This window comes from Cebus imitator, unplaced genomic scaffold, assembly GCF_001604975.1.
Source record: "Cebus imitator isolate Cc_AM_T3 unplaced genomic scaffold, Cebus_imitator-1.0 Scaffold126, whole genome shotgun sequence".
Lineage (NCBI taxonomy): Eukaryota > Metazoa > Chordata > Mammalia > Primates > Cebidae > Cebus > Cebus imitator.
Genome location: NW_016107441.1, coordinates 461,038 through 482,669, shown reverse-complemented (window position 1 = coordinate 482,669; position 21,632 = coordinate 461,038). Strand labels below are relative to the sequence as shown.

Below are 21,632 nucleotides of genomic sequence, written 5' to 3'. Positions count from 1 at the left end.
CCAGGCTGGAGTGCAGTGGTGTGATTTCAGCTCACTGCAACCTCTGCCTCCTGGGTTCAAGCAATTCTCCTGCCTCAGACTCCTGAGCAGTGGGGATTACAGGCACATGCCACCATGCCTGGCTATTTTTTGTCTTTTTTTTAGTAGAGATGGGTTTTTGCTATGTTGGCCAGGCTGGTCTCGAACTGACCTCAGGTGATCTGCCTGTCTCAGCATCCCAAAGTGCTGGGATTACAGGTGAGAACCATCACACCCGGCCCCAATCTACTATTTCAGCAAAGAGAAAGCCAACTTTGGCCACTAGATTTTAATTCATTCGATACAGATTTATTGAGCACCTACTATGTGGTAGGCACTGTTCTAGGTGCTTGGGTCTCATCAGTGAAAAAGACAGAAATCTCTTTTAAAGCTTTCATTTTATGGAGGAGAGACTGACAATAAACATAAACATAATAACTCAGAAAATTACAGAATTTTTTCAAATTTGATAAGTATTATGAGCAAAAGGGAAAAACTGGATAAAGGGCATCAGGGGGTGAGAAGAGTTGCAGATTGATTGATTGGTTGGTTGAGACAAAGGCTGTCCACTCTGTCGTCCAGACTGGAAGGCAGTGGCATGATCTCGGCTCACTGCAACCTTGGCCTCCTGGGTTCAGGTGATTCTCGTGTCTCAATCTCCAGAGTAGCTGGGATTATAGGTGTGCATAACCATGCCCACTATTTTTTGTTTGGTTTTGTTTGTATTTTTAGTGGAGACGAGGTATCTCCATGTTGGCCAGGCTAGTCTCGAGCTCCTGGCCTCATGTGATCCGCCCACCTTGGCCTCCCAAAGTGTTGGGATTACAGGCATGAAACATCACATCCAGCCAGAGTTACAATTTTACAATTTTAAATAAAGTGGCCAGGGAGGGTTTCATTGAGATAATAATTGAGTAATAATTTGGAGAGTGTGAGAAAGTTAGCTCTATGGACATCTGGAGGGAACAGCATTCTAGTTAGAGGAAATAGCAATGCAAAAGCTTTTTTGGCAGGAGAATGCTAAGCATTTTTAAACGATGGCTTGGAGTTCTACCTGCTCCAGTGAAGTGAGTAAAGGGAACAGTAGGAGGAGGAGTTTGTCAGAGATGTAATGGGATGGGGCGTATCTACAAAGGTCTTGTAGGACATTGTAAGAACTTTGGCTTTTATTCTGAACAAAATTGAGGCATTAGAAGATTTGCAATGATCTGATATAAAGGGTCATCATGGCTTCTTTGTTGAGAATCAACTTTAGAGAAACAAAGATAGGAGCAGAGAGACCCAGTCAGGAGGCCATTGCTATAATTTGGATCAAAGAGGATGGTGGTTTAGACCAGGATGATGACAAAGGAATTGGAAAGATGTCAGATTCTGCAAAGATTTTGAAGGCAAAGCCAACAGGATTTCCTTTAAGTGAAGGGTGGGAGAGAATGCAAGGAGTGAGATTTTGGCCTGGGATACCGGAAGAATGGAGTTTGCGCCAGCAAGCCTGGGGAAGGATAGGGGTGGATATAAGGTCTGGGGAGGGGAGATCAGGGTGAAGTTTTGGATGTGTAAGTTTCAGATGCCCGTTAGACCTCCGAGTGGATCTGGAAGGACAAGCCTAACGTTGTGAGGTGTCTAGGCTGGAGATGGTGATCTGGGAGTCTTCAGCGTATACATGGTACTGAAAGCCATAAGACGGGAGGAGACCATCAAGCAGTGCAGATGGAAAAGAGAGTAGGCCAAGGATTACTCTTTGAGACCCTCCAGCATTAGCAGGTCTGAGGGAAGAGGGGGATTCAATAAAGGAGACTGAACATGAGCAACCGGTGATGTTGTAGGAAACCCAGGGAGTATCGTATGTAGGAAGCCAAGTGAAGAACACGTATCAAGAAAGAAGGAGTGATCTGCTGGGTGATCTGCAGCTGAGAGGCCAGTAAGATGGGAAGTGATTTGGCAACACAGAAATCACTGAATCCCCTGACACCAGTGGTTTCCATTTATGGTAGGTTGGGGTGAAATTTTGCCAAAAGGAGAGAGCAAAGAAGGAAAATATATGGCTGGAAAATTGAAGTGAAGACAATCTTTTTAAAAAAATAAAGATTATCATCTGTAAAGAAGGTATATTTTTGACAGTAAAGATTAGAGCAGTAACAGCATATGTGTATGCTGTGGAATGATTCAGTAATGAATGAACAAAGATGTAGGAAAGAGGATGGAGAATCAGTAGAGCCTTGAGGAGGTGAGGGGGTGGAATCTAGTGAATAAACGGAGAGATTGGATTTAGCTAAGATGGATAGATGTGATGGTGAAAGTGCCTGCCCATTCCCATAGGATGTGAGATGATCAGCTGAGAGTGGGGATGGGGAGGGAGGCAGAGCTAGTGAAAACAGTCATCTGGAAAAGTAGATGGTCTCAGGAAGGGAGTGTGATTGCTGGGCAGCATTAAAGGTTCATTTGAGACCCATGGTCATGAAATTAAAGAGATACCCATGAGCAAGGCTGCATGTGTTTCTCCAGGCATGTTCTGCTCCATATCTGTATAGAGCAGGTGGAGAGTCAGATTTTTCCATAGTTGTGGGTTTACCAAGTGAGTTCTATGAAGTAAGAAAGAGACAGGTCAAGGGTATGTGCATGCCTGTAATCCTAGCACTTTGGGAGGCTGAGGCTGGTGGACCATCTAAGGTCAAGAGTTCGAGACCACCCTGGCCAACATGGTGAAACGCTGTCTCTACTAAATATACAAAAATTAGCTGGGCCTGGTGGTGTGCACCTGTAATCCCAGCTACTCAGGAGGCTGAGGCAGGAGAATCACTTGAACTTGGGAGATGGAAGTTGCAGTGAGCCTGTATTGCACCACTGTACTCCAGCCTGGGTGACAGAGGGAGACTCTGTCTCAAAAAAAAAAAAAGAAGTGAAGGAAGTAGTTAGGATGATGGACTGTGGAACTTAAGCTGGATAAGGAGAGGAACAAGGACATTACAGAGATGGGAGACAGTGAAAAGACGGTGGGATCAACAGATTTCTGGTCCGAGACAGATAAAAAGACATTATTACTTGAGTTGCACTCATTTTTGTTATCCCCCTTTTTAAATGGCAAGTGTGCTGTTTTCTATTTACCCTAATAGTATTGTCTCCTTTTAAAGTAAATAAAGGTGTAGGTAGTATTCAACCAGGGCAAAAATCTGAGAGGTGGTGTACAGATGGCCAATGTGTAGGAAACACTGGGTTAGATCTTCAAATTCAACAGAGAAAACCCTACCTAGCCCAAAGTCACCAGAAAAGTATTTGGCCACAGGCAGTCCTACCTCTTGGGAATGAAGTGAATTAAAATGTTTTAACCCAGTGGTTCTCAGATATTTTTACTTCAGGACTTTTTATACTCTTGCAAATTATTAAGGATTCCAGAGAAGTTTTGTTTATGTGGCTTATAACTATCAGCATTTTCAGTATTAGAAATTAAAACTGAGACACTGAAAAATATTTATTAATTTATTTAGAAATAATAAGAAACTCACATTAACATAAATACAATAATTAATTAATTAATTGATTTTTTTCTTTCAATTTTTAGTTTAGGTTCGGGGGTACATATGCAGGTTTGTTATATGGGTAAACTGATGAGTCATGGGGGATTGGTGTACACATTATTTCATCACCCAGAGAATAAGCACAGTACCTGATAGATATTTTTTGATCCTTACCTTCCTCCTACCCTCTAGCCTCAAGTAGGCCCTGTTACCCATTGTTCCCTTCTTTGTGTCCATGTGTACTCAGTGTTTAGCTCACACTTGTGAGAACGTGCAGTATTTGGTTTTCTGTTCCTGTGTTAGTTTGCTTAGGATAATGGCTGCCAGCTCCACCCATGTTGCTTCAAAGGACATAATCTCATTCCTTTTTATGACTATATAGTAGTCCACAGTGTATCTGTACCGTATTTTCTTCATCCAGCCCACTTGTTGAGCATTTAGGTTGATTCCATGTCTTTGCTATTGTGTGAAAAGTGCTGCAATCAATATATGAGTGCATGTCTTTAATTACCACATTTTTATGAAAAATTATTACTTTCCAAAATGAAAGGGAAGAGTGGCATTGTTTGACTTTTTTTTTTTTTTTTTTTTTTTTTTTTTTTTTTTAGCCCCTTTTTTTTTTTTTTAAGAGAAGATCACTGGCTTCTCATATTTACTTCTGCATTCATCCGTTGTGATAACATGTCTGTAAAACTCTGTTGTATATTTGTGAGGAAACAAAGATAAAAAAGGCAAATCAACTCTTAGGATTACTATAAAAATACTTTGCCCTGTGGCTCCCCTGATAAGGTTTTGGGGACCTATTTTGAGTGCTGCTAAGCTGTAATAAGGAAGTGGGAATGGGAGAGAGGTTTTTCAAATCCCTGAAGGCCAGCATTCACAAGTGTGCAACTCTGGAAAGGCCTGTGAAGCAGCATTCAAAATACAGGGTCTTGATCAGCAAAGCATCTCTGGGCTTTAGTTGCCTCATCTGTGAATGGAGATGTCACCCCCACCCAGACCATTCCATGGGGTGTGGTGAGAGCAAAGGACAGACCATCAACACAAAAGCACTTTGAGGGCTTTTATGCTCTGCAAATGCCGTGTCTAAAACAGCCTTGAAAATCACCAAACACCATCCCTCTTACCCATGAAAATACGAACAACGTTCTTTGAACTGGCAGCCTGTCCGCAGGTTTACAAGGGCTCCTTGGCTTTGCTGACGGCTGTTTGGGTTTTCTTTGCAGCTGGCCAGTGGGGTGCTCCGGCTGGAATACCACTGCCTGGGTGGTTTCTATGGAAATCTTTCCTCCCAGCGCCATGTGAATGACCACGAGTGGCACTCCATCCTGGTGGAGGAGAAGGACACTTCCATTCGCCTGACAGTTGACAGCATGGGCAACACCTCCCTTGTTGTCCCAGAGAACTGCCATGGTCTGAGGCCCGAAAGACACCTCTTGCTGGGTGGCCTTGTCCTGTCGCATTCTTCCTTTAATGTCTCCCAGGGCTTTGAAGGCTGCCTGGATGCTGTCGTGGTCAATGAAGAGGCTCTAGAACTGCTGGTTCCTGACAAGACGGTTGCAGGCTTGCTGGAGACACAAGCCCTCACCCAGTGCTGCCCCCACAGCAACTACTGCAGCCAGAACCCGTGCCTCAATGGCGGGAAGTGCTCATGGACCCACGGGGCAGGTGAGGGCTGGGGTGCCAGGCTGACCCCAGGGTTTATCCCAGAAGGCTCTTCAGATGGGAAAGGTGTGTCAGGGTGGAGATCTCAGAGCCTCCTGGTTCCAAATTTCTCACTCTTCCCCTCACTACCTTGTGAGTAACAGGTTGGAATCTGCTAGATCTAGACTAGAGGAAGCCAGGAGCATCCTTTCCCCCTCAACGAAAACTATCTTTCTACTTATGAGGGGACAAGGGAGGATATGAATGGGGACCTCAGGAACAGATGATTGAGTTAATCACACACATTAGTGTCATCATTGGTCCACACACAGTCTCTTTCTCATTTTCCTTTGACCTATATTCCACTCCCTTCCCCCTCCCCAACACTAGAGGCAGACATATAAAGGTTTTGAATGAGTTCTTGCAAAACACATGTTTTGCAAAAAAAAACATGTTGTTTTTCATATGCTTGAATTTCCAATTTATATAAGTGATCTATATTGTTTACACTTTCTCTCAGCACCGTATTTTTAAGATCTGTCAATGCTGCCATGAGCAATTTTCATTAACTGCTTCTACCTGGCTCAATACTCCAGCATGTGCCTGCACTCACATTTTCCCTCTCCACCCCCCCAGTCCAAACACCCATCTCCATCATCAGTGCTGCAGTGAGCATTCTCCTGTGTGTCTCCTTGACAACCTGTGTGAGAATTTCCTTCACACACACCCCATACCCAGGGGTGGAAGTCACATGCTCACAGTATGCAAATAATTATTTTGATTAAATGGGGCTACATTGCTCTCAGCATGGCCACAGCTATCTATACATCGCATGCAGAGCGAGAGGTTCCTATGTACCCACATGCCTGTCAGCACTTTGCATTATCCCACTTCCTGATTTTTGTCTAGCTAATCATATTTTCTACCTGCAAAATATCCAAGGAGTTCATCACTTCTCTCCTGCCCCACTGCCGCCCCTCTGACCCAAGCCCCCATCACCTCTCACTCTGGCACCAGCCACCTCCCTGTTCTCTGGCTTCTCTCCCTGGCTTTCACCTTCCGGCAGGAGCCGGGGTGATCTTTGCCCAGCACAGATCTGTGCATGGCACTTTCCTGCTGAGAACTGCCCAATGGCCCCTGTGCTGTTAGGATAGAGTCCCAATCCCTGCATGTGGCTCCTGCACCTTGCAGGCTGTGACTCATACTCTCCCTGTCCCTCACTGGGCTGGCTCACCCTGGTGTGGTTTCAGTTCCTTGACCATGCCACATTCTTCCCTAGCCTTTGTACACACTCTTCTCTTCTGCCTGAAACACTTCTTTGCTCTCTATCTTCTTGCCTGGCTAATTTCTACTCATCCTTCAGATCTCAAAGGAAATATCTCCCAGGTCCCTAGAGTAAGCTAGCTTCATTCTCCACCTCTCCCAGCATTTCCCTTCAATAAAACTAATTTTATTATAATTACTGAGATATTGATATTATAGCTAGCTGCCTAGGTTTGAACCCCAGCTTTACCATTTACTGGCTGTGTGACCTTGAACAAATCCCATCCACTCTCTGTGCCTCCTTTCCTCATTTGCCATCCCTTTGTACCTGTCCCCTGATGAGGATAGTGACAGCGATCTCAGGTCGTTGTGAGGATCAAATGAGCCAACACAGGAAGATCCTTGGAACAGTGATCAGCACTAAGCTCGTGTCTATAATTACTATCCTGTTTATTACTATGCTTTAGGTGACTGCTTGCTCTGCTGGGCTGTAAGCTGTATGAGGGCAGGGACCAAGTGCTCTTGTTCAGCAGGGCACCAATGCCCAGTACGGTGTTGGGCACAGAGGGGAACAGCCAAATAAATAAATAGTAATTGAAGGGCTGTGTGAATATGCGAGTTTGCCAAGGCCAGGTCTCCTTTAATTGCTAGGCCAGTACGCCCTCTCACGTCCCTGCTCTTTCTCCCAGGCTATGTCTGTGAGTGTCCACCGCAGTTCTCTGGGAAGCACTGTGAACAAGGAAGGGAGAATTGTACTTTTGCACCCTGCCTGGAAGGTGGCACTTGCATCCCCTCCCCCAAAGGAGCTTCCTGTAACTGCCCTCATCCTTACACCGGAGACAGGTAATCCCAGGGGAGGCCACCTGCCATGGGCTCCTCACCGTGGGTTTGGCAGCACTAGGGAATGAGCTCTGTGCTCTGACCTCTAGAAAGTCCAGTGGGAGGCCAGGGGAGAGTGCTGCCAGGGCCTGGCTTCCAGGCCTTTCCGATGTGCTAGGACAGTGGTCCCCAGTCTTTTTGGCACCAGGGACAAGTTTCATGGCAGACCCTGTTTCCACGGGCCAGGCAGGAGAAGGGAAAGATGGTTTCAGGATGATTCAAGCACATGACATGTATTGCGTACTTTATTTTCATTATTATTACACTGTAATATACAATGAAGTAATTACACAGCTCACCATCACATAGAATCAGTGGGAGCCTGAGCTTGTTTTCCTGCAACTAGACAGTCCCATCTGGAGGTGACGGGAGACGCTGATGAATCATCAGGCGTTAGATCATTGTAAGGAACATGCAAGCTAGATCCCTCACATGCACTGTTCATGCTTCAGTGGGAATCTAATGCCCTCACTGATCTGACAGAAGGCAGAGCTCAGGTGGTAATGCTGGCTCACACACTGCTCACGCACTGCTGTGCAGCCCTGTTCCTAACAGGCCACGAACTAGTAGGGGTCCGTGACCCAGCAGTTGGGGACTCTTGTGTTGGGGCATCTCCCTCCAACCACCTGCATCAGAACACTTCTGGATGAAGAAGCTGCTTGCTAGAGATTTCCCCAGCCCTATTCTGAACCGACTGCCTCAGATTCACCAGTTTGGGCTTAGGAATCTGCACATTTAGCCAGCTCCTCAGGTAGTTCTGATCCTTGCTGCAGTCTGAAAATGACTGAAGTGCTTACTCTCTTGCCCTGGACCTGAACTTCTCAGTGGCCTGGGGAAAATGGTTCCACTTGGGCAGGCACTGCTGTGCCTGGACCCCCACTGCAAGCTATCTATGCCTCATACTACATGGGGCTGCGGCAGTGCAAGAGAAACAGAATCATTCTTAGAATCCTAGAGGGAAAGAGACTTTAACAGTTATCTGGTTTTATGACTCCCAAACTTGGGAGCCTTTAAAGAATCACGGAAGAGACATGAAAAATACAGATTCATGGACCCAACCTAGACCAGCTGAATCAGAATCTCCAAGAATGGGCCTAGATTCTATTTTTAACAAGCCCCCAATGGATCCCTTTGCTATTAGCCTGTGTGTAAGAGCCAGTGATGTAGTTCACCCACTCATTTTACAGCTGGAGAAACTGAGGCCCAAGCAGGGAGAGGGCTTTTCCATGATTACCCTGGGTATGCTGATTACCCCGGGTATGCTGATTACCCCGGGTATGCTGATTACCCCGGGTATGCTGATTACCCCGGGTATGCTGATTACCCCAGTTCTTTTTCTTTTCTTTCTTTTTTGAGATGGAGTTTTGCTCTGTTGTCCAGGCTGGAGTGCAGTAGTGCAATCTCAACTCACTGCAACCTCCGCCTCCCAGGTAGCTGGGATTACAGGCATGAGCCACCATACCTGGCTAATTTTTGTATTTTTAGTAGAGATGGGGTTTCCCTATGTTGGCTAGGCTGGTCTCAAATTCCTGACCTGAAGTGATCTGGCTGACTGAGCCTCCCAAAGCGCTGGGATTAACAGGCATGAGCCACCATGCCCGGTTGACCCCAATCCTTTTTCTCAGCAACTGGTGTGTCCTGCCCCGTTTCCTGCCCTGCTTTGCAGTAGGGAATGCTATTCATTCATGAGATGTGTTGGGAGAACACTTCACAGCTGAAAATGGTGTCTGTATTTTAAAAGAGGACCTTGGAGGGAGACACCATTTAACCCCAAATAACAAACAACTGATAGGGAAATTTCAGGCATTGAGAAATGTTTTGGACTCAAACGGAATGGGGCACACTTTCCTAATATCCCTCAAAAGTGGATAAAGCTGGCCACAGAAGTTTCCTTGGAGCTTTACGCCATGGAATGCCAAGCTAGAGGGGCCGGGCGTGGTGGCTCATGCCTGTAATCCCGGCATTTGGGAGGCTGAGGTGGGGGGCATCATCTGAGGTCAGGAGTTCAAGACCAGCCTGACAAACACAGTAAAACCCTGTATCTACTGAAAATACAAAAATTAGCAGGGCGTGATGACAGGTGCCTGTAATCTCAGCTACTTGGGAGGCTGAGGCAGGAGGATTGCTTGAACCTGGGAGGCGGAGGTTGCAGTGAGCCGAGATCACGCCACTGCACTCCAGCCTGGCAGACAAGAGTGAGACTTTAAAAAAAAAAAAAAAAAAAAGGAATGCCAAGCTAAAGGTACCCTGAGAGATCACATGCTTTCTCTGAGCAAGTTGCCCATTGTAAGGTAGCTGATCTGTTGGCTCCTGTGACCTCCTGGTGAAGCACGGCAGGGAACACGGGTGCCTGGCTACTGTTACTGGGCAATGCTGACTTGTATCTGAAACCCTGACATCATTGCTAGAGGGCAGCTGGTATGTCGATGTCTCTACTGCAGTGATATGGGTGGAAATCCGACCTCATGATAGAGAGTGTATCCAGTGCCTAGATCTTATTGCTAGAAAAATAACAGACATTCCCTGAACCCAGATCCTAATGGTCACAAATGAAAATGTAGCTGAGACCCATACTTTACTGGTAGAAGGTGGAAAGTTCTGATGTTGATATGCTTGTTAATTACTTTTAAGGGGTGGTGAAGAAATGAGAGACAGTAGGTTTTGTGAGAAGCAGTCTCTGTACCGTAGATCTCTGGAAGAGGGGACATGGAAAGGGCAATTTCATGACTCGGCCCCCTGACTACTTCTCCGTCTCTGCAGGTGCGAAATGGAGGCGAGGGGTTGCTCGGAAGGACACTGCCTAGTCACTCCTGAGATCAAAAGGGGGGACTGGGGGCAGCAGGAGTTACTGATCATCGTAGTGACCATAGTGTTCATTATCATAAGCACTGTCGGGCTTCTCTACTACTGCCGCCGTTGCAAGTCTCACAAGCCTGTGGCCATGGAGGACCCAGACCTCCTGGCCAGGAGTGTTGGTGTTGACACCCAAGGCATGCCTGCCATTGAGCTCAACCCATTGAGTGCCAGCTCCTGCAACAACCTGAACCAACCGGAGCCCAGCAAGACCTCAGTTCCAAATGAGCTCGTCACATTTGCACCCAACTCCAAGCAACGACCAGTGGTCTGCAGTGTCCCCCCCAGACTCCCGCCAGCTGCTGTCCCTTCCCACCCTGACAATGAGCCCGTCATCAAGAGAACCTGGTCCGGTGAGGAGATGGGTCAGTATAGCCATAGGCGCTTCGCCTCTGGGATTGATGGAAGTGGGTGGTGGTCCTAAACACTCCGTTATCTGAGGCGCAGGCGTTTTTAGCCACCACTCATCCAACCCCTTGGGATGGGACATGATGAGATGTGTTCAAGGTTACAGCACACTGATGCTGGAGCAGACGCCAGGTTTCTGTGGCTCATTCTACTGCACTCCTCCAAATCCCAAGTCACTCCATGGGACTGAAGTTCATGATAGAAATCTGTAGACCTTGCATAGGGTTGGATAAAATCCTTGGAGTAAGAAGGGGGCTTCTGCACATTTGTGCTTTTCTGGGAAGGGAAAGGAGAAGCAGTGGTCCAGGCTTCTGGTAGCCCAATCTGGAAGTGCAGCAGCCTCGGGCCAGACCTGGCTGACGAAGAGGAGGAATCTCACCTTCCTCTCATCTTTGACTCAAAAGGAGGTGCATTAGTAAAGCACTTTATGTTTTGGCATAATCATCAGCAGTTATGATAAGTATTTTCACTGTGTGTGAAATAGAAAAAGTGGGGCTCATAAACATGCAGTGACTTGTTCTAACTCACCCAACTATTCAATAGCAGAGGGAGGGCTAGGACTAAGGGCTCCTGGTCTCCCAATTTCCAAGCCACATCTCATTTCATCACTCTCTATGATAGAGTCCATCACACCTGTGAGTCAAACAAACTGTGTGTTTCCTTCAGTTAAGGGGATAAAACTCACCAGTAGGACTTTGGAGGACCCCCGTATCCCAAGCTGTGGGAGTGGGCTGCATGGAGCCATCCAAATCCTTCCCTTGTTCACTGACCCTCAGATTAGTGGCAGGGCTTTGCAAAATGGGCTGGCCTTGGGTCAAACCTCTAGCCTTGAACTTGCCCCCATTGGATTCTATATATCAACCTAAGCCACCAGGGACAACCTGCACAGGTGGGCTCCCCACGCCCATCTCCACTACACGCTAGGTTATATATAGCTGCTATAGAGCCAGCTGAAACCCTCCCTGGGGAAAATGAGCTGACCCTGTCTTCTTGTTCCCTTTCAGTGTACCCTGGCGGAGCTGCGGTCTGGCCCCCTACTTACTCCAGGAACGAACGCTGGGAATACCCGCACTCCGAAGTGACCCATGGCCCTCTGCCACCCTCGACTCACCGCCACTCAACCCCAGTCGTGATGCCAGAGCCCGCTGGCCTCTACGGGGGCTTCCCCTTCCCCCTGGAGATGGAAAATAAGCGGGCACCTCTCCCGCCTCGTTACAGCAACCAGAACCTGGAAGATCTGATGCCCTCTCGGCCCCCGAGTCCCCGGGAGCGCCTGCTTGCCCCCTGTCTCAATGAATACACGGCCATCAGCTACTACCACTCACAGTTCCGGCAGGGAGGGGGAGGGCCGAGCCTGGCAGAGGGGGGCTACAAGGGGGTGAGTATGCGCCTCAGCCGAGCTGGGCCCTCTTATGCTGTCTGTGAGGTGGAGGGGGCACCTCTTGCAGGCCAGGGCCAGCCCCGGGTGCCCCCTAACTATGAGGGCTCTGATATGGTGGAGAGCGATTATGGGAGCTGTGAAGAGGTCATGTTCTAGCTTCCCATTCCCAGAGCAAGGCAGTTGGGAGGCCAAGGACTGGACTTGGTTCTTTCTTCCTGTCTCGTAGAGGGTGAGTTGAGTGTGGCTGGGAAGGTGGGAGGGAAGCCACCACCCCCAGCCCAGGCTGCTGTCCCTTGAAATGTGCTTTTCTGGTCCCCCAGTTAGTCCCTGAGAGTGGAAGGAGGCTGAGGCTAGAGCTCCAGAAACAGCACTAGGGCCCCAGGGAAGAGGCATGCGTACAGCAGGGACCCTGGAAGACCGGGAACAATTGACTCCCAGGGTGGGCGAGAGACGGCGGTCTTCCTGACCTGCCACCTCTCAGTCCCCAGGGACGAGCCTGATCTACTGACCTGCCCACAGCTCCATTTTGGAGGCAGGTAGGTTGGTGCCTGACAGGCAACCAATACATGGGCCGTACAGAGGAGCTCTAGAGGGCCTCAAGGCGTCCTCCTAGGGGCTGCGGTGAGCAGCAGGGGAGCGGGCACAGTCACCTGTGCTCCTGCCTCCGTCGAGCACTCACGGCGTCTTTGTCACGTGTCGGCTCCACGTCAAGCGCTGCGCTTTGCACCGGGGAGAAAATGGTGATGGAGGGCAACAAGGACTCCGAGGAGCATCGCCGGGCCTCGGTCCCCAAAGGTCCGGCTCCGCAGCCCCCACGCAGAGGACTCGGCCCCGCCTCAGAGTCACACGATGGTCTGCCAGTCAGGGCCTGCCAGGAGTCTACGCAGCTCTGAACCTTCTTTGTGACAGAATTCAGACCTCATGGAACTCTGGGTTCTTCATCCCAAGTTTCCCAGGCACTTTTGGCCAAAGGAAGGAAGGAACTAATTCTTCATTTAAAAAATTATTAGGCACTTTTTGACCTTGCTGTCTGGATGAGTTTCCTCAACGGGATTTTTCTTCCCTAGACACAAGGAACTCAGAACTCCTATTTAGGGCAGGTTGGAAGCAGGAAGCTAGACCCCAGTGTCCAGGCTGGACACTGACCGTTGCCTGTCTCTCCATCGCAGACGCCTGCCCATCAAGTGTTACCTGCAGCGACTCAACCCTATGCATGGAGGGTCATTGTGGGCACATGTCTACACATGTGGGTACCCATGGATAGTATGTGTGTACACATGTGTAGAGTGTATGTAGCCAGGAGTGGTGGGGACCAGAGGCCTCTGTGGCCTTTGGTGGCCTCACCACTCCCTCCCATCCAGTCCCTCCCTGTGGTCCACTGCCTTTTCATGTGTGTTGTTTCTGGAGACAAAAGTCAAAAGGGAGAACAATGGAGACTTGCCCACAGGGCTGCTGCTTCAAGCGAGAGGGAGCTGTGTGGGTGAGAGCCAACTTGTGTGAGTGGTTTGCGGCTGTATGTGTGACTGTGAGTGTGAGTGACTGATACATGGTTCCATTGGTCATTTTTTTTTTTTTAACAATAAAGTATCTTTTTTACTGTTATTTTCTGTGTCATTTAGCCTGTTTGGGGTCGATGGATAATGCAAGGGTCCATGGGCCCTTCCAAGATTCATAGATTTGGGGAGCTGGGAGGGATCCTAGGGATTATCAAGCACAGAGAGTCCTGATCTGGCAACATTACCTACCCCAGACACAAAACCAGAACTTCTGGGGATGGGGCCTAGGAAACTATTTGGAAAGAACCCTCTGCCTCTGACACAACTGTCTGCAGTGGTTCGAGTGGCTCTGAGTGATGAGTCCACTAACCAGCAGGCTAGCTGAGAGCCCAGGACAAGAGCTGGGGCCTCCTGCCCCTGCCAGCACCCTTTGCACTGCATGACATTAGTTATGGAGAAGGGACTTAACTATCACAATTCTTGGGAAGCCGGCCCTCCTGGGACCCAGAGTCAGCCTGTGGGTGCTGCTCCACAGCGCACCTGTAGTCACCAGCTAAATGTGACTTCACAAGGCAACCATGATGACACGAAGACAGGAAAGCCCAGTCCCTGCCTTTAAGTTCCCAATCCAGCTGGGCAAAGAAGGCATGCCCGTGGCAGACACCACGCAGGCGATGGCTCTGAGGTGGGTCAGGCTTGATTCCAAGCCCAGCTCTGTCACACACTAATTATGAGGCCTCCAGCAGACACGACTTGGCCTCTCATTTTTTAAGAGAATTTTTTTTAGAGCAGTTTTACGGCTCACAACAAAATTAAATGGAAGGTACGGAGATATGTCCCCCACTCCCATGCATAGCTTCCCTCATTATTTATTTGTTCTTTTTATTTACTTATTTATTTTGAGACAGAGTTCCCTCTTGTTGCTCAGGCTGGAGTGCAATGGCACCATCTCGGCTCACCACAACCTCCACCTCCCAGGTTCAAGCGATTCTCCTGCCTCAGCCTCCTGAGTAGCTGGGATTACAGGCATGCGCCACCATACCCAGCTAATTTTGTCTTTTTAGTAGAGATGGGGTTTCTCCATGTTGGTCAGGTTGGTCTCAAACTCACACCCAGGTGATCAGCCCGCCTTGGCCTCCCAAAGTGCTGGGATTACAGGTGTGAGCCACCGCGCCTGGCCGCCTCCCTCATTATTAACATTCCCCACCAAGGGTATAGTTGTTGCAACGGGCAACTCTCCATTGACAGGTCATTATTACCTGAAGTCCACAGTTTACATTAGGGTTCACTCTTGGTGTTGCACATTCTGAGTCTGGACAAACGTAAAATATGTATCCAGCATTACAGGCTCTTGTAGATAGTTTCACTGCCCTAAAAATCCTCTGTGCTCTGCCTACTCATCCCTCCCTGCCTCCTAACCCCTGGCAACCAAGAAACATCTTGCTGTCTCCATACTTTTGTCTTTTCCAGGACGTCATATAGTTAGAATCATACAGTATGTAGCTTTTTCAGACTGGCTTTTTGTTGTTTTTTTTTTTTTTTAAGATTCCTCCGTCTGTTTTCAGGGCTTGATAGTTCATTTCTTTTTAGTGCCGAATATTACTCCACCGTCTGGATGTACTATAGTTTATTTACCCATTCACTTTCTCAAGGACATCTTGGTTGCTTCCAAGTTTTGGCAACTATGAATAAATCTGCTATAAACATCTGTGTGCAAGTTTTATGTGGATGTGGGTTTCTGACACCTTTGGGTAAATACTGTCCAACGGTCTTGCAAAGTGGCTGAACCATTTTGCATTCCCACCAGCAGTGAATGAGAATTCCTTTTGCTCCAGATTCTCACCAGCATTTGGTGGTTTCCGTGTTTTGGATTTTGATTTGTCTAATGGGTGTGTAGTGTGGTATCTCACTGTTGTCTTAATTTCACGTTTCCCTGGTGGCGTATGATGTGAAGCATGTTTTCATATTTTGTGTGTGTGTGTGTGTGTGGTTTTTTTTTTTTTTTTTCATCTATAGATCTGCTTTAGTGAGGCAGCTGTTAAGATGTTTGGCCCATTTTAAAATTGAGTTGTTTTATCAATGCTGAGTATTAAGAGTTCTTCGTATATTTTAGAAAACAGTATTTTACCAGATATGCCTTTGAAAATATTTTCTCAGTCTGTGTCTTGTCTTCTTGACACTGTCTTTTACAAAGCATAGTTTTTATTTTTATTTATTTATTTTTGAGACAGAGGCTCACTCTGTTGCCCAGGCTGGAATGCAGTCGTGAAATCTCGGCTTACTGCAACCTCTGCCTCCTAGGTTCAAGCGACCCCCCTGCCTCAGCCTTCTGAGTAGCTGGGATTACAGATGCGTACCACTACACCCAACTAATTTTTGTATTTTTAGTAGAGACAGGGTTTTGCCATGTTGGTCAGGCTGGTCTTGAACTCCTGACCTCAGGTGATCCGCCTGATTCAGCCTCCCAAAGTGCTGGGAGTACAGGCATGAGCCACTGCACCCACCCTACAGGTTTTTAATTTTAAGGAAGTCCTGCTTATTAATTATTTCTTTTAAACATAGTGCCTTCGGTGTTTTAATTAAAAAGTCTTTGCTAACCCCAAGTTCTCTAGGTTTTCTCCCATGTTATCATCTAGGAGTTTTACAGTTTTGCATTTTACATTTAGGTCTATGATCCACTTTAAGTTATTTTTTTGTGAAGGATGTAAGATCTGTGTCTAGATTTATTTTGTTGGCATGGGGCTGTCCAGCTGTCCAGCACCATTTGCTGAAAAGGCTGTCTTTGCTCCATTGTGGTGCCTTTGCTCCTTTGCCAAAGTTCAGTTGGGCCTCTCATTCCTCAGTAAGATGAAGATAGTAAGTAATATAGGAATAACAGCTATCTCATATTGTCGTGAGCAATACATGTAAATGGAAAGCTTATTGAAGCATAAACAATAGACGGTGGCCTGTATGACAGAAAATAATACCAGGCTGGATATGTGGTTCACACCTGTAATCCCAGCACTTTGTGAAGCCAAGGCAGGTGGATCACCTGAGGCCAGGAGTTCAAAACCAGCCTGGCCAACATGGTGAAACTCCATCTCTACTAAAAATACAAAACTTAGCCAGGCATGGTGGCTTATACCTGTAGTCCCAGCTACCCAGGAGGCTGAGGCAGGAGAATCGCTTGAACCCGGGAGGTGGTGGTTGCAGTGAGCTGATATCGTGCCACTGCACTCCAGCCTGAGCGACAGAGTGAGACTCTGTCTCAAAAGACAAAACAAAATAAAACAAATGAGCTGGGTGTGGTGGTGGGCACCTGTAATCCCAGCTACTTGGCAGGCTGAGGCAGGAGAATAGTTGAAACCCTGGAGGTGGAGGCTGCAGTGAGCCAGGATCGCACCACTGCACTCCAGCCTGGGCAACACAGCAATACTATGTCTCAAAAAACAAACAGCAAAAAAGGACAGGTAGCATATATATAGGATTAATTTATCAGGGCTGTGCAGGATATCACAAATTGTCCATTGTTGCCCAAATTTCTGTTGTTTTGCTTATCACTTTCATAATTTTTGTCCTGATAGAATACAACTTGTACTGTTATTATTATTAATAATTTTGAGACGGAGTCTCATTCTGTCACCCAGGCTGGAGTGCAGTGACGCGGCCTCAGCTAACTACAACCTCCGCCTCCCAGGTTCAAGTGATTCTCCTGCCTTAGCCTCTTGCCTCAGCCTCCCGCCTCAGCCTCCCGCCTAGCTGGAACTACAGGCGTGTGCCCAACCCCCCAGCTAATTTTTTGTATTTTTAGTACAGGGTTTCACTGTGTTAGCCAGGATAGTCTCAAACTCCTGACCTCATGATCCACCTGCCTCAGCCTCCCAAAGTGCTGGGATTACAGGCGTGAGCCACTGCACCCGGCCACTTGCACTATTATTTACTTAATAACTTCAAAAATATATTTAGATGTTTACAAAATATTCTCTATTCATCTTAATAATATCTCTACACTAAAGGATTTGAAGGTATTTTTTCCTGATACCATGAAAATATGTAACCATTCAGACTGAAAAATGACTGTCAGGAGCCCCCTCTTCATCTTTGGGAAACACTGACCTGGCCTTCCTCATTCCTAATGTTCTGCACGGCTAAGGCCCACAGAGAAGGGGACTGCCTGAGGTCTCACAGCCAGAATTTCAGAGGCAAGACCCCAACTCAGGTCCGACACCCATCCTGGGATGTCCACACAGTACCTCTCTGCCTCCCATTCTCCAGGATGAGGGACGCCTTCGCAATCCACCAGGCCCTGCCTTCCCCTTTTCGTCCGCAGCCTGCGCCTTCACAGATTAGCCACCAGAGGGCTCTCTGGGATCAAGGACCAGCTTACTGGGCCTAGGGGAGGCCTGAAGTTTTCAGGTGAATCCCTGCATCTCAAACCTCTGGGGCTCAGGCAGATTTCAGTTCACCATCATTACCCTCACTACCGTCAGCCACCACCTCTACCGCCTCCTCTTACTGAGCATTTGCTATGCCAGGTGCTGTGCAAGCACTTAGCGTCTTAATTCTCACAAAAACCTAATGTGGGGCCAGGTGCGGTGGCTCATGCCTGTAATCCCAGAACTCTGGGAGGCCGAAGTGGTTGGATCACCTGAGGTCAGAAGTTTGAGACCAGCCTGGCCAACATGGTGAAACCCCATCTCGACTAAAAATTAGCCAGGTATGGTGGCGGGTGCCTGTAATCCCAGCTACTCTGGAGACTGAGGCAGGAGAATCGCTTGAACCTGGGAGGCAGAGGTTGCAGTGAGCCGAGATCACGCTGCTGCACTCCAGCCTGGGCGACAGAGGGAGGCTCCGTCTCAAAACAGCAGCAACAAAACCCTAATGATGTAGGTGCTATCATCATTTACAACTGGAGAAACCGAGGCACAGATAAACTGAGGGGCCTGTAATTTGTGTTAGTAACTTAAATAAGGTAAGTCACGGAGTTCACGAGTGACAGGGCCAGGATTCCAATCCAGGTCAGCCTGACTCCGGAGGTGCGCCTTACCTTTGGGTTCGTGAATAAATGACAAATACTGGGGACTGATGAGCAGGAGCAAGTGCAGCAGAGCAGGCTGAGTTCAGAACGAGCCGGGAAGGCCATGCTCATTTCTAGGTGGCACAGTGCCAAGGTGTCCAGGTTTGGGGAGATGGGGGTCTCCCCGCCTTGGAGCTCAACCCCAAGCCTCTCCTGAAACCCTACATCCACTTTTGGGGCCAGGCCTTAAGCGTGGCACAGCAACCTAGAGCATTGCTATTGGAGCGGGCCGGAAGGGAGGGGCACGGTGGGGACTTGCCGCCATGCTGTGAGGAGTGGTTTCCGGAGCCAGATGAGGCCTCGCTATTGGAGAAGGAAACGCAGCTGGGATTCGCCAGGACAAACGGTATAAGAATTGGGAAACAGGAGAATTGGGAAACGGCTTCCTTCAAGGGCTGGCGGGTGAGGGAGGGCTTGCAGAGTTGTCGTCACACGGGTGGTTCTCAAGCCTTTACAGAAAGGACACATGTGTTTTCCAGGCATTAAGGGCAGTGCTCTGGCGGGGGGAACAAGGGGTCTCCAACGCAAGCCTAAGGCCTGGGCTAGAACTCTCAAAAAGTGACTATCTGGGGATAAGGAAGGCAGAGACAAAGGCCTTTGGTGGAAAACGACTTCTGCTGAACTGAAGATTATGTGTGAAGAATCTGAAAGAGCTAGAGGGCAAAAAAAGACCCAGTATGTAAAGTTCTAAGGCATAGAGTGACGTGCCCAGGGCCTGCAGCTGGTGCACTATAGAACAGTCAACCCAACCTCTTTGCACAGCTTGAAACATTGATACAATGTCAGACGGCTAGGGCGCCAGGCCCAGGTGCTGATCAGTCCCGTGGTGCGGTGTCTAAGGACAGGCTTTGGAAGCCCTCAGGCAGCCTCTGCCTTCTTCTAGAAGAAGGGCAATGACTGTTTCACTGAATGAAAAGCAAGAACTTTCTCAGGCATCCAGCTGCAAAAAGATTTTTTTTTAACTTGACTCAAAATTTCTCAATGAATCTAAAGAGTCCAACCAAGCAAGGTGCTTGGTTACATTGATACAGAGCTCACAATATAGTGATGTAACTTTTTTTTTTTACCAGACCAGGCCACTGTTCACTAGGGAAGGAGACTACACTGAATTTAGTAACCAAAGATTCCAGATACATAATTAGCCCCCAAGGGCAGAGTGGGGGTAGATCCCATTTGACTTGAGCAGTGCCCTCAGGCAGCTCACAATCTGGGGAATGTGGCCAAGTAGTCACATGTCTCCAACACAGGTACTAGCCTAACCAGAGCAGGGAAGTGACAGCGTTGCTGAGGAGGGAGTTCTAAGTTCCAACCGAACTGGCCAGGGAAAGTCCGCTGCAGAGGCCCAGCCATCTGGGCTGGGTCTTAGAGCAGAGCTGCTGATTTAGCCCAGAAAGGAGGGTCTTCAGGGGAAAACCTAAAGTGAAGGCCGAGAGGTTTTAAGTGTTTGGGCAATGGTGGGTAGTTCTGATGGCTGAGAGTGATTTATGGAGGGCAGGGTGCAAATCAGGCTTGAGTCAAAAGACAGGCTTGGAAATGTGCTGTGCTCACTGAAGGAGGCGAGGGAAATGAAGGAATCGGCTGGCAGGGGAGTAGGTTCCAGCGGCAAGGACATGAGGCTTGATTGTCAGACAGACCTGGCTTCACCACTTAGGAGATGTGATCGTGGGCAAGTCACTTAACCTTTTATGCCTAGATTGCAAAGGAGGGATATTACCAGCACTTTCCTTGTCTGTACTCAGTGCAGGAGATAACATACATAAAGTGCTCAGCGTAGTTGGTATCAGTGTTCATTCAGGAGATGTTAGAGATATTTTACATTACTACTGAAAAGGCAGCTCTTTGTGTAGCATCTGTATCAATGCACTTTCCTTTGTTCCATGGCCACAGTAAAAGGACATCCCCCCAGCTAAAGGTAGGTGGCACTAAATGGTCTAAGGCATTGGTTCCTGGCAGCTGAGGTGGCGATTTCCACCCCATCCCCCACCCCCGCCAAGGGGATATTTGGCAATTCTAGAGACATTTTTAGTTGTCACAACTTGCAAGGTGCAACTGACATCTAGTGAGTAGGGGCCCAGGATGCTGCTAAACATTCTCTAACGCACAGCAAAGCCCCAAATGTCACCAATAGTGAGGTTAAGAACAAATAATCATCCAGCCCCAAATGTCAATAAGAGTGAGGTTAAAAAACCCTGTGGTGGCTCACGCCTGCAATTCCAACACTTTGGGAGGCCGAGGTGGGCATCACCTGAGGTCGGGAGTTTGAGACCAGCCTGACCAACATGGACAAACCCCATCGCTACTAAAAATACAAAATTAGCTGAGCGTGGTGGTGCATTCCTGTAATCCCAGCTACTCGGGAGGCTGAGGCAGGAGAATCGCTTGAACCTGGGAGGCAGAGTTTGTGGTGTCAAGATCGCGCCATTGCACTCCAGCCTGGGCAACAAGAGTAAAACTCTGTCTCCCTAACAACAACAACAAAAAAGAAACCCTCTTCTAAAGAAACCCATGCAACCTTTATGCAGCACCAGAGCAGCTGGAATCTAGCCTGGGGCAAAAGAACGCTTGTACCAAAACTAGTAATTATGTATATGGTTTTACTCATTTCTAAAAAGGCACCATTCTAGAGTCTACATCTGTCAGAGTAAATATCAGGGTGAGTGAAAAATGAAAGGCAATCTAACAATGTAAAGAATAATATAAAATGACCAAGTAGGATTGATTCCAAGTAAGCAAGGCTGGTTCAATATTCAAAAATCAATCAATGGAATCCACCATATCAAAAGGTGAAAAAGGAAAAACTGTACGATCATATCAGATACAGAAAAAACATTTGACAAAATTCAGTACTCATTAATGATTTTTAAAATATCTCAGTACAGGAATAGAGGGGAACTTCTATAAAAGCTGTACAGCTTATATCATACTTAAAGTGAAAGCCTGAATGCTTTCCCTACAAGATCAGGGACAGGACTAGGATGTTCACTCTCACCACTTGTTTTCAAACTGGGAATTTGAACCATTGTGACATGGCAAAAAGAAAAGAAAAGAAATACAGATTGAAAAAGAAGAAACATACCTATCTCTATTTACAGACAACATGGTTGTCTAAAAAGAAAATC

At 47.7% G+C, this 21,632-nt stretch overlaps 1 protein-coding gene across 2 annotated transcripts in view; it reads left to right on the top strand.

The window, feature by feature from the left end:
* Positions 1-13,560, top strand: part of FAT2 (FAT atypical cadherin 2) — an 89,805-nt gene extending 76,245 nt beyond the window's left edge. Inside the window, exons 21-24 of one of the 2 annotated variants that reach the window (XM_017540512.2) lie at positions 4,757-5,198; positions 7,127-7,280; positions 10,077-10,522; positions 11,582-13,560. In XM_017540512.2, coding sequence (XP_017396001.1) covers positions 4,757-5,198; positions 7,127-7,280; positions 10,077-10,522; positions 11,582-12,114 — 1,575 coding nt within the window. In that variant the 3' untranslated portion in view covers positions 12,115-13,560. Of the gene's footprint in view, positions 1-4,756; positions 5,199-7,126; positions 7,281-10,076; positions 10,535-11,581 lie in introns of both variants that reach the window. The other variant, XM_017540510.2, reaches the window with a different exon arrangement.
* The last annotated feature ends 8,072 nt before the right edge of the window (positions 13,561-21,632 follow it).